This window comes from Solanum stenotomum, chromosome 11 (assembly GCF_019186545.1).
Source record: "Solanum stenotomum isolate F172 chromosome 11, ASM1918654v1, whole genome shotgun sequence".
Classification (NCBI taxonomy): Eukaryota; Viridiplantae; Streptophyta; class Magnoliopsida; order Solanales; family Solanaceae; genus Solanum; species Solanum stenotomum.
The window spans coordinates 55,669,667-55,686,565 of NC_064292.1; the positions used below are offsets into that span (position 1 = coordinate 55,669,667).

The 16,899-nt window shown below is 35.0% G+C and overlaps 1 protein-coding gene and 1 pseudogene across 1 annotated transcript; one reads left to right on the top strand and one right to left on the bottom strand.

Moving 5' to 3' along the window:
* Positions 1 to 2,379: 2,379 nt before the first annotated feature.
* LOC125846093 (sugar transport protein 8-like) lies at positions 2,380 to 3,872 on the bottom strand (annotated as a pseudogene).
* A 10,434-nt stretch (positions 3,873 to 14,306) lies between these two features.
* LOC125845185 (uncharacterized) lies at positions 14,307 to 16,689 on the top strand. The gene is made up of 4 exons (XM_049524629.1): positions 14,307 to 14,922; positions 15,279 to 15,519; positions 16,049 to 16,166; positions 16,248 to 16,689. Exons 1-4 carry the CDS (start codon positions 14,363 to 14,365, stop codon positions 16,337 to 16,339), a joined length of 1,011 nt encoding a protein of 336 aa, XP_049380586.1. The 5' UTR covers positions 14,307 to 14,362; the 3' UTR covers positions 16,340 to 16,689.
* The last annotated feature ends 210 nt before the right edge of the window (positions 16,690 to 16,899 follow it).

Consider the following 16,899-nt stretch of genomic DNA (forward strand, 5'->3'; position numbering starts at 1 on the left):
ATAAGATTGGAGTATGGGTGAACTAACCCAACACGAAAAGATCTCACATACCTTAATAAGGATCGCCCCCCGACGAATTCCAATCCAAACGCTTGACGTTCTTGGCGAAATCTTGGCTTTTCTCCCTTTCTTTCTTCTTTTCTCTCTTCTCCCAGCCCTAAGCGTATTTCTCAATTCTCCAAACTGACTAAGTCATGTTTTTACCCCAATAAATCCCTAAAAACAAATTAGGAAATTAATTAGAGAAAAAATTACTTTGCCCTTCCTTAAATCCGGATTGGGACTTTCCTCAATCCAACATCCCAACTTCCGAAAGGCATATCTCACTCATAAGATGTCAAAATAGCACAAACTCAGCGGCGTTGGTAAGATCTTCCCAAGGGCTTTCCAACCATATCAAGAAGTACTCATAACTCATCCTGATCTAGGAGTTATGGACGTTTGAAAATGACTAAAACTCACTTTCAGACAAATTCCAGATTTCCACATACTTTCCAAAAATGATTATTTTCAGATTTGAAACTCTTTCTAGTTGTTTCTAGGTGCGAGATGTTACATTTAATTTGTTCCCCAACCGTTTATTTGATAATCCAATACTAATAAGTCAAACAAATCACTTTTGTTGTTGGCTTATCGGTTACTGTTCAGTTTTGAACACCCCTACTTCTCTATAATACTTGTGTGATACCATAATTATCATCATTTTCATATCTTGTCAAAAGTTTTGAGCTATAACTGATCCAATATTGTCATTTAAAATATGATCAAAACTATCTAGAAGACTGTCACGCTTCGAGCCTACACCCTGGGCGTGACCGACACTCGAGAACCGTTATTGTTCCCCAAGTGAACCCATGGCCTGGATGACTACTTAGCGGAAGATTTACTCAAGTAAAATGGAGACTCCAAATACCAAACTTAACTCATATAGTCTCAAAACAGCTTAACTCAAGAAATGTTTGAAAGTAGGGATAAGACATAAGTACCCCCTAGACTATGACCGAAATCTCAGAGACACACCTAAATTTAACTAAGGTCTTATTACCTCTCTGAACTCATTTTTTTCGTATTTTTGTGCACCTTGTACTGAGGTGGCACATTCAACCACCCAAGTTGGTTGTGTTTGTACACACTCGCCCGCTGCGTGTGTAAATTATTTTTTAATTAAAAATTATTATTTTAAAAAAATTATTTTTCTTATTTTCTTTATCTTGTATTTAAATTAAGTGAATACACATTTTTTATCTTGTATTGAAACTTTTTTTTACCTACATTCATTTTTTTCACTTTTATTTTTCTATTGATTTTATTTTCTTCGTCTTTCGTTTTGATTTGATTTCAAATTTAATTCCAAATGTCTTGAATTTTAACTAAGTTAATTTTGAACGAATATCAAAATAAGTGAAGAAAATCAAATAAAACATAAAAAAAATAAAACCTTTAAATTAAAGGACAGTTTTAATTTATTTTTTAAAAAATACACATTATTTTTAAAAAATAATTAAAAGGGAAAAGATAATAAATTAATTCAAAAAAGTTTAAAGTGAAAATAAATTAAAATAAATATTTTACAAAGAAACAAATAACAATAATTAAATATATATAAGTTTTAATATCAATAAATATGCATACTATCTAATTATAAAGCTACCAATCAAAAAATGACATGTGTCCAATTTGTGCACGCATCACTTGCCTTCAAGAGAGTGTGCACACTCTCTATGCCATATCAGTGTTTGTGGTGTAATCATTCCATTTTAAATTAATTTAGGGGGTAATAAGACACTAGTTAAGTTTAAGTGTGTCTCTGAGATTTCGGTCATAGTCTAGGGGTACTTGTATATTATCCCAAAATAAAATGATAAAGAAGTATGACATTGTGTGGCGGACTTTTATATAGTGTAAAGAATATAAGACCAAATACAAACATATTATTTATCAAACCATTAGAGTACAGTGAACTTGTTCTCGCTTTATGCCCTCAGATCACAGACTCGACTCTATGTACATCGAATAGCTTTGAGAACCATCCTTGGTCACTTCCTAGTCTTTGCCAAGTATGAGCATTGAGCCCACTGCCAAGGAACTTTACACCAAGTACGAGCCAATACGCCGAGTTGAAGGTGGAGGACCCGGATATGAGAAGTTGAAGGACGATATGGTTAATGGATTAAGTTTTGCAATACTTAATTACAATTTTTATAATAGACTTGAGAAGTGATTCATGTAAATGGTAAATATATTTAAAATGAAACAAAGCAGACAACATAATGAAAAAGAATATCAAACTAGAATAAGTAATGCACAACGTACTGAATCTACAAACATAAGTAAAAATCTGATCAAATGCCTTTTGAAGCTAACAGACTACTTTTGATCTCAAATTAATAAACGAAATGCATTTTCGAATAGTCTCTTCCAAATAGGGTGTTGCATCCACACTCTTTCGACCATGAAATCAATCGGAACTCCCTTTGTTTCAGGCAAGAAGAAGAAGACGAATAATCCCATGACAACGATCCATCCAGAGAAAAAGAAGAAAATGTAGGCTTTCATAGTGCAAAAGCATAGTCAAGAAAAGTTGTGCAATGATAGAAGTGAAAAGCATGTTTGTGCTGACCGCGAAAGCAAAACCAGTTGTCCTTGTTTCCAATGGGAATGTCTTACTAGGAATCAACCAACCAAGAGGTCCCCATGACCACGCGAACGACATTACATACGTACACACGAGTAGCACCACTATTGCTGCAAGTGTCCTGTTCAACGTTCCTGTCTCCGATAAACTTGTTAGGAAAATTGCTCCGATTGCCAACTGAGAAATTAACATCTGACAACAAGCTTGGAGGAGCAATTTTCTCCTTCCAACCTTGTCAACAAGGTAGATCGAAACGAATGTGCTTCCAACATTAACAATTCCAGTAATGATAGAGGACAGAAGCGAGGCATTAGCCTTGAAACCCATAGTCTGAAACAGAACAGGCGCGTAAAACATAATGGCGTTGATTCCAGTAAATTGCTGAAGGATTTGCAACAACACACCAATCACAAGTGGGGGAATGCTAGCAGGCTTCAGTAAGTTCTTCAACGAATGCTTAACTTGCTTGGCTTGTTCACAAGCTGCCACGATTTCTTTATACTCAACCTCAACATCACTGACACCCCTAATCTTCATGAGCGAGGCCTTCCCCTTTTCTTCATTACCATGCTCAACTAGACTCGTAGGGGTGTCAGTGATCACAAAACTACCAATAAACAGAATCACCGCGGGAATAGCTGCAAATCCAAGCGACATTCTCCAACCATGTGGATGTATCGTTGAAGTTCCATAGTTAACAAAATTTGCTATGAATATTCCTATAGTCACAAATAATTGAAACATAATATTCACAGCTCCTCTGTGTTGGATTGGTGCAACTTCAGTTAAAAACAGAGGAACAGTCTCGTTTCCGAATCCAACACCAATACAAAACAAAATTCTAACCAAAAATAAGCATCAACTTGTTCTCCGCGACAGCACTCAAGACAGCTCCAACAATGAAAAAGATTGACGCAATCAAAATGGTAGTAGTCCTTCTTCCTAATTTAGTAGCGGCTTTTGAAGCAAAAAAACTGGCGAAAAGAGCGGATATGTACAAGGATGAAGTGAAGAGTTGGAGAAGCCAATTATCATATTTGCAATAGTTATTTTCTTTAGCATGTAACTTTGTTTGATAAACATGTGGGAAGAATTTAATCAAGAAATCATCCTTAGCAGAAACTCCTCCAGAAAAACCAATATCATAACCAAACATCAGTCCACCAAAAGCAGCAAAAATCCAACAAGACACCACGTATAGTGTGATCTTAGAATTATTCTTATCAACTTTCAACATTTTCGCTATGAAATACCTTTTTTCTGAAAAAGAGTAGAGTATTATATTTATAAACTTATGAACTCTCTACTATTTGTTAATAGAAAAGAGCTACCAAACCAGGTTTATTTATAATGGTATAAGACCTAATTTAGGTAGGATTAGAAATTCTAATCCTATATTATTTAGACTTAAGTTTTATTAGTCCATTCCTTTTCCTAATGCATTGAGGATTTATACATTTAGCACAATATTATTGGAAATTTGGAATCCGAGAAGGATAAGGAAATGTGGTTGCTATATGATTATTTTAGGTAATTTTTATTAGAAAACGTGTGATATTATTTCAATTCCCATTTTATTGTAATTTTATAGGAATCTATTGAAATTTTCTCTTTATTTTTTGCGTCTTTTGGTAACTAGACTTGTATAAGCCTAAATAGTCATAAACTCATAATCTTTAAATTAAGACCCGTGATTTTTAAGTGTGAATGACATTCATAGATATAATTTCAAAACGAAAAGTAGTTATTACTCTCTCTGTCCATAATTACTTGTCCACTTTTGAATTGATACATCTATTAAGAAAACAATAATTGACATAGTGAGTTTACCATTTTACCCATATTAATTATGAAAGTGAGTGAATTAAAAATTTAAGATTTTCAAGAAGTTCTACCTTTTTCAAAGTAATTAATTGAGGGTATAATAGATTTAAAAAAATATTCTTTTTTTGATTTGTCAAAATAAACAAGTAATTAGGGACAACTAAAAAGAGAAAAGTAGATAAGTAATTAGGGACAGAGGGAGTATTGTTGTATAGTCATGATGTGCAAAGCCTTGTTTTGAAATATGGTTTTGATTCCCACTTTAGGGTTCAAAAGTTGACGTTCTTTACTGAAGTTAATGGTTAAACACATGCTTAGATACCACATGCTTAAAGTATCTGATTTTTGAGTTTCATATCTAAATTATCACCAACACTACTATTTAACAAAACACGCCTCAACTATAAGTTCTTTTCTTTTCCTACTTAAAATATCACCGTCATTCAAGTGTTTTTGGGAACAATTGATGAAAGTTGATTTATATATAATTTAATAAATAGTTCATATGAGAAATTCGTATACTTGATAGTTCATGTATGAAACTCGAAAAAATCAAATATTTTAAGTGTGTTTTTGACCCTCTAACTCTATTTTCCTTCCTTTCAAGAGTGTAGACTCGTAGTCTTTGACCGTTGTACAATTGTTCTCCAAGGTGGAACTAGGGGACACAAGAAGTTCATCCAAACTCCATCGTTAATAAAAGTCTATGTTGCTCGGACTCTTCAAAAATGTCAACGGGTGTGTGTCGGATCCTCCAAAAATATACTATTTTTGGAGGATCCGACCTGGGTGCGGCAATATTTTTGAAGAGTCCGAGCAACTTAGATAAAAGTAGATGCACAATATCTGAAAGAAGAAAGCAACGCAAAACATTCAGTGAACTTTACAGAATCAACTCATGCCATTTAATATGATTTGCCTAACCATACAACATAATGAAGAAGAATATCAAACTAGAAGTAAGATTTATAAGCAATGCAAAACTGAACCTACAATTAAAGTATGAGCCCACTGCCAAGAAACTTTACACAAAGTACGAGCCAATGGCAGAGCAATATGCTGCATCAGAGAAGGGATACAACGTTGCTTTATATCTTCCATTGGAGCTAATAAATTAATTAAAAAAAGTTCAAAGTGAAAAGAAATTAAAATAAATATTTTACAAAGAAAGAAATAACAATAATTAAATATATATAAGTTTTAATTTCAATAAATATGTGTACTAACTAATTATAAAGTTATCAATCAAAAAATGACATGTATCCAATTTGTGCACTCATCAGTTGCCTTCAAGAGAGTGTGCACACTTTCTATGTCATGTCAGCGTTTGTGGTGTATTTATTCCATTTTAAATTATTTTAGGGGGATAATAGGACTCTAGTTAAGTTTAGGTGTGTCTCTAAGATTTCGGTCATAGTCTGGGGGTACTTGTGTATTATCCCTTCAAAGTACCTAAATAGACATAAGTTATTTACTCAAAGTCTCAAAGGAACATAAACAAGGGAAAACCGGGAAAGACTTCTCAACTACCAATGTCTATGAAACCTCTAAATAATACGATGGATGTTGGAACAAAACCTCGACAACCTAAAGAACAAAACAATAATGTGAATTTCTCCGGAAAGTAAGGGGGCTCACCAAAGCTAGCTGGAATGCAAAGGGATCAACGAAGCGCATATTGATGACCATGAACACATGTCTCTACATCATATGATGTAGGTCGAATGATGTCAATACATTGAATGTACGAACATGTAAGGGGAAAGTTGAAACATCAGCAACTGAACTGACACTCTGGGAAGACATACTCACCTAATCTCAACTCAAATGTGAAAGCAACAATAAGAGATGCAATATATAAAGCTATTAAAACAGTAGATATTAACTCAATATGTATAAAAATACAATAATAAACTCTTTGCACTTATTTGGGAGATTCTCTAGCCAACAACCATCACTATGAGCTACGTGATGATACAACGTCTTGCCCACGTTGCCAGAACTGTCCTATACCTGCCGGGGTATAGAACTCCTCAACTAAGTGGATCCACTAAGTTATGCTTAAAAGCAATAAATAATCATCTAAAAAGTATGACCTTTTACCCATGTTGGCATACATGGTTTTTGAGGATTTTGAGTTGTCTGAACTCATCCCAATATCGGTGCTAAATACTACTCCGAATAATATATAACTCATGCTCAAATGTTTAAAAACATTACTCTTTCTCAAATTGAAAAAGATCCACTTAAAAGAGGTGATGCTTAAGACTCCTCATAAACTCATTTAGAAATCAATGTTTCTCTCGTTTTAAATGTAAAAGTATTACATACTTGGAAATACTTAGTTCCCTTATACTCATTTTGAAACATGAAAATCAACTCTTTTCATTCTCAAACTCATTTACTCAAGTCTTACTTCAAGTTATAGATAATTGCAAAAGACTTCTCAACATGACTCAAAAAGACTTCCTTGAACTTTCCTCTTAATTTTATCTTGATTTGAAAATGTAAATTAAGAGACGTGATTAGGATATGTAAGATCTCTCAAGGATTAATGAAGATTTTAAGTGTGGATATAAAGAAGAGAACATATGTAACACCCCGTATCCGAATCAGGCCAAAAATGCAGATTTTGAGAAGTTGCAGGTGCAACCCACGGTTTCCATCCACGGACTGTAGGTCAGACCACGGCCCGTGCTGGTGGTCCGTGGTTCACCCCTGCAACCCCTCCCCAGCCAAGCTCAGAAAAATCGGCTTAGTCTCGACTCACGGACAGCATACAATCCATAGATCAGACCACGATCCGTGGTTTGTGTCCGTGGATCAAGACCTCCTTTACCCAGCCTCTGACACGAACTACAGTCGACCAGCACAGACCATTGTTCGATCCACAATCCGTAGGTCTGACCGTAGATGAGGGTCAATAGCCAGTTAGCTGAAAATTGTTGATAGGTCAACTTCATATGGTCATAACTTTTACCACAAAAGGAATTATGTGTCACATGACCTATGGTAAGATAGATAATTGAATCCTCTTTCCAACGCCGCTGAGTTTGCTAAAATACAACCTCCGAGTAAAAAGTTATGCTCGTTTTAGTGAAGCCCTGTCGGGCAGACTTGACCGACGACTCTAATCGACGGACCGTAGATTGAACGACGGCCTGTAGGTCCAGTCCGTCGGTCACTCCGACAGCAGTTAAGTCAGGGGTCTTTTGGTCTTTTCCTATTACGTTTAACCCCTAAGATACGTCGTTTAGACCCTAAATCATGAGGTTTTAGTTAGTTTAAGCCTAGAAACATAACTAGAACTTATCCAAGTCAAATCATTAATCAAAACTTAGAAAAATTAGAGCGTAAGAGAAGAAGAGAGGTCAAGAACCCTAGTTCAAGAACACAACAAGGTCCATCAGTTCCAGCCCCGAAATCGAAAGATTTCTCCATGGAAATTGTCATCAGGTATGTGGGATTTCACTAGTGGGTTCCTTTCGCCCATTAGGTCCCTAGAATTCAGTCAGATTCTTGATTCCATGATTATGAACAGACCTAGGTTTCTAGAACTTCAACAAATCATCATGAATTAGTTATTTAAATGTTCCAAATTAGATTATCATTTTATTGCTCAGTTTATCGCATGAATTTCAGAACCCTAGCTATGCATTTCTTTAGTTCTTGAATTACACATGCTAGGTCAGATATTTCAGTATTCAGTTATGCATGCCTCAGTTTATAAATGCATCATTATCAGATTAATTGTTGCATTCTCAGTTTGCATGTTCAGTTCGAGCTATCCAGTAACTTATAGAAATTCAGTGATAATGTATTAATTACTTAATTAATTGGGAGTAGCATAATACCGAGTTGGACTAGGGTTCAGCGTACCTATATAGTCCTAGAACTACGAGCCACGTAGGTGTAAGTCCCCTCTGTGGGCAACATCAGTTTAGTGATCACGCCAGTATGCTTCTATACCTCTGGCAGGGTATATTGGGTCCTCTCGATGGGGCGTATACATCGGACTCTACATTTAGCTCATGTGGTTTTATGTCGGTTATTAGTAGCTCCCACAGTTCTGTCAGACTCTATTGCATTGACCATTTATCAGTATATTCAGTATTCAGTCTCAGCATGTTATAAATTGGTCATTGCATTCAGTTAGCTTAGTATTCAATATCTATATGTTATTTCAGCTTTACTCTATCCTACATGCTCAGTACCTTTCAAGTACTGACGCATACGTGCGCTACATCTTATTGTGATGTAGGTTCAGGTTCTCAGCATCCAGATCACGCTTAGATCGGTTCTCGATCTCCAGTTCAGCAGAATCAGTGATGAGTCCTCATTCTCCGAGGACAATAGTCATGAGTTTCTTTTCATTATTTTAGTCCTTTAGTTTCAGTTTTGCTAGACTTAGCTAGGGCCTGTCCCAGCATTTCTAGTCAATTTAGAGGCTTATTTCAGACATAGATAGATTCAGCTTAGTATTGAGTTAATATCTTCTTTGTATTAAACTCATCAGTTTTTCATTTATCTCAATTATAGTATATGGGTTTTCCCCATCTTTTCATTTTATTTATGATTTAGCTTTCGCATCAGTTTATTATCTTTAGTATGCTCATGATCATGCCAGCAGGGCTAGCTTGGGATCACTTGTGGTCCTAGGTCCCGTGTCCGCATCTCGGGGGGTAGCTCGGGGCGTGACAACATAGGTACGATTCGAGGGAACACACACGGAAAGAAGGGCGGAAAGATAAGGACCTGACGACCCTGGCACACTGAGTGGCGCAGGGTGCCAGCCCCAAAACTACTGGGCAGTAGATGGGGTGCACTGCTGACGCGGCACGCAAGGCCCCAAATTACTACCAGTAGTTTGGGCGCAATGGTGGTGCGGCGCCCTACCCCTCTACCCAGATTTTTGACAAATTTTCTTGCTCAATTTCAAGCCTAACTCATCTAGAATCGAATGATTTCCTCCCAACTCTTTTTGATTCATAAACCCAACACAAATTCAACAATATCCCACCCAAAATCCATCAAGAACAACACTCATTCGCAATACCATCACCTAAGAACTCAAAAACCTCCATAGTTAAGGAATGGGGTTAAAACTCAAGAACTTCTCAAGAAACTCAATCAATCAACTTAATGAACGAATTCATGGATGAAATTACACGATTGGTGTGAGGGCGAACAAACCCAACACTATGAAAACTTACATACCTCGAAGAACACTTGTTCTTGGCGAAATCCTCAAGTTCTTGAAAGAACGCTTGAAACCCTTCTTCTTTCTCTTCTTGAACTTGCTCTAAAATCCCTAAACGTTATTGGAATGTCTAAATTAACTTAGCGTCTTATTATACCCTTTACTTGGGTGGGTAAAGCGTGGGTAGGCCTTTAGGGGTAAGGAAACTACCAAAATACCTTTTTTATGTTGCTTTCATTGCATTCTTTCTTATGTTGCTTTCATTGCGTTCTTTGAAATATCTCATTTTCCAACTTCTGTAAATCCACTTTATTTAGTTTTTTGTAAATGTTTGGAGATAAAAAAAAATGTGGCATATAATAAATGTGCTTAATGAAAAAATAATGTAAATGGGCATAAGTGTTGCTAAATTACCTTGCAACCATTAATGTTGTTTTCCATTAAGGTACCATTACACTTATTCAATGGGCATATTCAGCAAGACTCCCACCCAAGTTTGCCTACATCAGTTTAAAAGGAGCTAGAAAAATGCTTTGATTTCATTGAAAAAGTTGTCCAACCCGGCGTAGGAGGAATTTCTAAGGCAAATGACTCCAAATAGCAATTCTATGACAATCTCTGGTCTAAGTCTAGACTAAGATCAAGAATAACTTTAAAAAATTCATTACAAGGCATAAAACATCAACATGGCATCATAGGCATCACAAACAAGATAAAACATGTTTAATTCCCCTAAAAATGTCTCGTTAGTTGATTTATTTTGCTTGCTTTGGTTGATTTGTTTGCTGCCCAAACAGTTTTACTCTTACATTATTTTGTCTTCTCTTGGTTTAAATAGAAGGGAAAGTTTTGACTTGGATTTTCTTTCGCTATTGCCTTGTCGTGCACATTTATTTTGTGCTTGCCTTTCCTAACAAATGTTTTTCTTTTAGGAAAAAGTTTTAATATTTTAACTATTCCTTTTCTTGTAGGAAAGGTTTTAGGACTCTATAAATATAGGTTTATTCCTTCTAACTTAATTAGCTTTCACAATGTAGTCCTAGGGTTTTGAGAGTTGCAGTTATGGGGGAGAATTTTATGTACCTCCTTGTATTCCGAGTGAATTGGTTGAGATTGTTTCTCTCTATATTTTGTACTCTCATATTTATAGTGTATTGCTCATCTCCTTTGTAGATGTAGGTCAATTGACCGAACCACGTTAAATCTTTGTGTCTTTTGGTATATTTCTCGTTTGTCTTCTTACTCATGGTCTTTCGAGGTTTGCTTTGCTAGCTTCCGCATTACACCTGCTTATTTCGATCCAAACAACACCAACTCAAGTTAATTGGAAAATTATCCTAACGGGGTGATCGTCATTCGTTCGAAATCCATGCACACAAACGAACTTTCTACCCTACCAAATTCGATATGTTGGACTTAACGGAGATGACAAAACTTTCATTGGAGGTCATCGACAAAAAGTGGGTCCCACACTCAAAGCTCCATTTAGCCATTAAGCCACAAGGTAGGTCGAAATGAGTATGGAAGCCTCGAGACCCAAAATCAAAGGTCCACTTATATCAAGCTCGACTCTTCAGAGCTAACAAGGAAAGCAGAATTGCATTCTAAGGCCGTTTACTTGAAGTAGTGTCCGTAGTCAACCGTTCAAACTTCAAAAGTTCCAAAATAAAGAAACTTGCATAAAAACCAAAAGAAGGCCAGGTGATTGAACTGTTAGTCCCAGCAATTCATAAATGACTTGGGATCACTATAGAAAAACTATAAACATCGAAAATATCGTAAAACAGAGAAAATGACCTAAAAGGTCATTACAATCTGGTCACTTTTGGACCGAGTGTGTTCTTCCTTTCATTTGGGCTATGTTGTATTGTTTTAGATTTGAGCTGATGGCATTTTAACTATCAGTCTTTGATTTTGTTTTTTTGAAGATTAATAAAATAGACCACGGATCCATAAAGTTATTTTTTTTTATAAAAAATCTATTATAGGAAAAATAATAAAACAATAATTTTTTTTAGGGTTACTCTACTAATACGTTTGGTTGTTGCTCCTATAAAAACCAACGAGAAACTTTGGGTTGATTTGGTTAACACGAAACAATGAAATATATGAAGACAAATTAATTTTGGAATGTGCTTTCATTTTCAACCTTTCTATTCCAATTTGATTCTGATTTCTACAAAAATAATACTATCAAAAATTGTAAAGAGACATTAGACAAACTCAACCTCAAAAATTGATTTCATTAGGACCTCAAGGATTTGTGGTTATAATAGTGTGACCCAAGCGGCAGCACATTTTCTATGTTGACAATGAAATAGTCACAGACATACACACAAAAAAAGTTGACATAATTCCCTCATATATATATATATATATATATATATATATATATATATATATANATGACCGAAATCTCATGGACACAATTTATCTTTATTAACCCCCCCACCCCTAAACATTTTTTCTCTATATTTCTTTGTACCTTATATGTTGACGTTGAACCATAACTCAACACAATTAGTTGTGGTGATATACACACACCACCATGTGTATAATGTGTATATATATTATTTTTTAAAAAAAATCTTCTTACTTTCTTTGCCTTACATTTAAATTTTCTCAAGTACACCTAATTTTTTATATTTATTTTGCCTTGTATTTAAAATTTTCTCAAACATACATATATTTTTTTTCACTTTTTACTTCTTTCATTGTTTTCTCTCTTTTTTCAAAAATAAAATAAAATTGATTTTACTATTTCTTTTAATTTATTTGAATTTTGATTTCAAATTTAATTCCAAATATTTGAATTTTAAAATAAGTTAATTTTAAATTAATGAAAAACAAAATATAAAAAAATAAATAAAGAACACTTTTTAAATTTTTTTACCGTTAATTAATATTTCTAAATGGCGGGTCTTCATATTTTATCGTTGTCCTTCTATTCCTCTAATGCTTATCAAAAAGGTGTAAAAATAAAAAGTTAAACTTAAATGACTTTTAAATCAAAAAATAAAAAGTAAGAAAATGCCATTTTTTGGGTTTAACTTTTTTAAGTCATTTTAAATTAATTTTAACCTTGCCAAACACTTTCAAAAGCTAAAAATAATTTGAAAGTAAATTTGACAAACTTTTAAATCAATCTAAATAAGCTCTTAATCCAGTAATTATGCTAATAAGTAATAACATAAGAAATTTGAGACAAAAGGCTTTGATAATTTTAAACTTTTTTCATTTAGCTAAATTACGATATACATAATTATTCCTTTTTTTTTGTTGAGCAACTTTCACATATAGCAAACATAAAAATTATATTTGCATGTTATAGCTATAGTTTGTATAATTGCGCTCTATTGCAAATTTTATGTTTGCTATGGAGCTTTTGATTAGTATAATTCGCTAGATACATCCAATTTTATATAAATTGTTTAGTTTTGTATAAATTTATTTATACATAGTGATTTGTATAGTAAGATCTGTATTTATATAATTATAAATGTATAGGACGAAAATATATGTATTTGTATTTGTATATACACTTTTATCTCGCTTTATACAAATACAAACGCATTTTAATACATTTTATACCGAAATGTATAAAATGATTAATTGTATAACGAAAATGGCTAATTGTATATCGTATCAAATGGCAAAAAATTGGGATGTTTGCTGCGAATTACAAATAAAATAAACTATGACTATAACATTTAATTTGAATTAATAGTTTGCTATTTCATACAGTTTTCCCTATTTTTGTTTCCCACCAGGTGTCTGGAGCCCACATTAGAGCTCCGACTAAATCAGGATCGCGCTCTGCAGGACCCATTCGAGGGTGGCGCTGCCAATATGATTTTTCCATACCCAGGGCTCGAATCCGAGACATCTAATCTTGTGAAGCACTTGAATTCATAGAAAATACAAATAAACGATAAAATAACAAAAGTGTATATCAAATATCGCTATCATAAAAATGTAACAATTATTTTTGATAAATCGTATAAAAGTTAAATCCAATTAGTAAAAGTAGCAAAATCAAGCTACGTAATTTTCATAAAATTCTTTATTTACATTAAATTTATTTCTTATCTTATTTAGCATGATTTACTGGGACACCCGGCCTATTCCTTTTATTTTTTATTTCTCATTTGATGCTCAATCTTCATATGAGAGTCTGACTAAATTTCAATTCGCAATAGAAAGTTCCACATTAAGAAAAAAATGCTTTCTAAAAAATTCGACTTCATATTTTAGAAGATTCAAATCCAAAAAGATACCACTCCGTCGCAACGTTTTTTTATTATTCTTATCCATAGCCACACCATTTTCAAGGACAAGAAAAGCAAATGAAAGTTTTATTTCATTATTTTATTTTACAACGTAACGTATATATATATTATTAAAAGAATATGCCATAGCGGGAAAAGGACGCGGACCTCGAAAATCACCCATAACGTTACAATTTTTCTGTTAACCACTCATAATACGCCACGAATGTCTGAATACAGCTGTCACCCCCTTCACCAAAACCCGCAGACAAAACTTGAAAAACAGTAAATACACACGTTTGATTGGTCCACGTGTACAGCAACACTTTCAACTCCTGTAAAATCTAGCCGTTTGCCCTAACCACTCTTTCTTCTTTTTCCCCACTTTCTGTTTCCGCCATTGTAGTGTCCAAAAAGAAAAGAAAAAATTCAAGAATGGGGAAACTCATCTGCGACTCAACAGCATCGTCGCCGGTGATTCCATGGCGGGATCCTACCTCTACACCCTCATCTATCGACCTCGTTGACCAATCATCGACGGCGATCACCCCTGTCGCCGTCGTTGATACCTCTTCCTGGGAAAATGTTTCATCTTTAGAGGACCAGCAGAGAAAGCATTTGACAAAGATTCAGTCTAGGGGAGTGCTGTGGAAACATCCTCAGGATCAGAACGCTTCCATGGTTTTCCGGCTGAGCCACGGCGGAGAAGTCGAGGCAGACGGAAACTGTCTTTTTACGGCTTGTGGGAAATCAATGGGAGTTAAAACGGTGTCGTGCGCGAGAGATCTGAGACGGCGGACAGTGCGGAGGTTCCTTGAAGATCTTGGATCGGAGAAAGAAGCGATTGAATCGGCGATTAAGCACATGTATTCTCCGGATCTGAAATCTGGTTGGGGTATTCATGTGGTTCAAGAGTTGAAGCTGTTAGCTAAGAAGGACGATAGAGAGGTTCTGGAATCGGCTATTTCCGAGCTTGTTCACCTCGGAATGCAGCGGTATTTTCCTATCCATTTCGCCTAATTATTCATTTTATTCTCATTAGGGATTGTTATTTGTTAGATCTGGATGAGAAAGTTTAGATCTGGTTCATTCCGCTGACTATCATGCATTTTGCCATAGAGAATAGTTTTCTTTGAAGTGGGAATTGCTTTTATGTGTAATTCATTTGATACGAAGAAGAAATCAAAGCTTTGTTTGCTACGTTTTCAGCACTGTCTGTATCTGCCCGGAAAAGATTTTCAAAACTTTGCTTTTTCTGGTATAGGTGAAGCAAGTGTAAAATTGAATGAGTTGCTTTTAAAATTTTATTGGATATGGTTGTGTTTTTGACAATATTTTTTTGACATTGAAGAGAATTGGCTGCTGAGTCTATATACAAAGAGAGATGCATAGCTGTGGATGATGGCCCAAGTTGGGCCAAGTACATGTCAATTTCTGGTTCGCCTGATGATGAATATGATATCATCACTTTGCAGTATACGGAGGAGGGTTTATTAACTGTAGATGAGAATATTGATGGTCATGCGGCTGCATTTGGAGACGATATAGCGATTGAGTGTCTTGCAACCGTGTTTAAAAGAGAGATCTTTGTGGTAAGAAACTGATCTTTTTCTTTTGCATGAACAATTGCTTGCTCTTGAATAATTGCCACCTGTATTAGTTTGCACAATAAGGTTTCACAATCAGCGCATACATTCTTTGAAGGTATAACAGTATGCAATGTATTTCAAATGGTGCTATTCAGGCTTTTCTCTATATGAAGCTGCATAATTTGATAAAAGACAATGTCATGAGAGCAATAGGCGATGACATCCATGAGAACAACGCTAATGAAAGTAGGATGTTTAGGAAGATTATCTTGCTAGTGGATGTGCCCGTTCCCCATTCCTTAATTTGTAACGACAACAGACATTGATAAAGCGAGTTTAGCTATTCTTTTCATATGTTCTTTTTTGTTTATTGATAAATAAGAGATGATCCCACCAAAGGATTTTGATAGATTGTGTGCAAGTTCTTTCTCAACTCCTATGTTCCTTACAGCTTCTCAATTGTGTGATGTTGGATTGTTTGTTAATCAAACAATTTTTTTCCTAAGTTTTTCTGTCGGTATATAATTATTAGGTGCAAGCACATGGATCCGACGCAATGGTTAATGAAGAAAATTGTGTCTTCTTTCTCCCACATCGTCCCAAATGTGAAATATGTGAACCTCCTTTCTTCCTTTTCATGAAAGGAACAGGTACAGAAATTTTTGCAATGAAAGATCCTACTGCTAATATTTTATGATTTCCCATCTGAGATTGTACGTTGGCAATTGCAGGTTGGTGTGGTGCTGGGGCTGATCATTATGAGCCTCTTATTGCTACTCCTTCAGCTTATGTTTCCCAGGAAAAGGTAGCATTGGTACTGTAGGTCATTAGTTGAGGTGTTCTTGTGGTAAGAGAGGTAGTAGTTAGTTGTTTCTTCTCCCCCCAGGATATTTGGTTTTCAATTGGAAAGATGTTCCCGATTCTTTTCTAGGTTTAAGGAGGAAGATGTCCAATTGGGACATCAAATTTTTGTTGAGGGTATGTAGGATTTGGTGTATTTCGAAGTCCATCATCATCAGGCTTGGTTATATTTAGTTGTGTTGCCGGCTCGTTTTGTTGTGCATTTTTTTGAGGCTAGTTGTAGTTTGCTGCTGGGGTACTATATTCACTATTCTTTTGATAGCTGGAATAGGACCACTTATTTTGTTGTAACTGGGTGCTGAATTCCAATCTTAACAAGGACATGGCTTCTCTTTTCATGTCGGTTCCTGTTTCTTTTCTTTCCTCTTCTTCTAGTTTTGTTGAACACCACCATTAAGTATCTTACTAAATGGTATCTTATGTACCTCAATTCCCGACTTAGAACAATTATGAAGTTCTTAACATTTCCTCTACAAGAATGGTGAGTATTACTAACAAGTAACAGCTCAATAACAAGCTAAA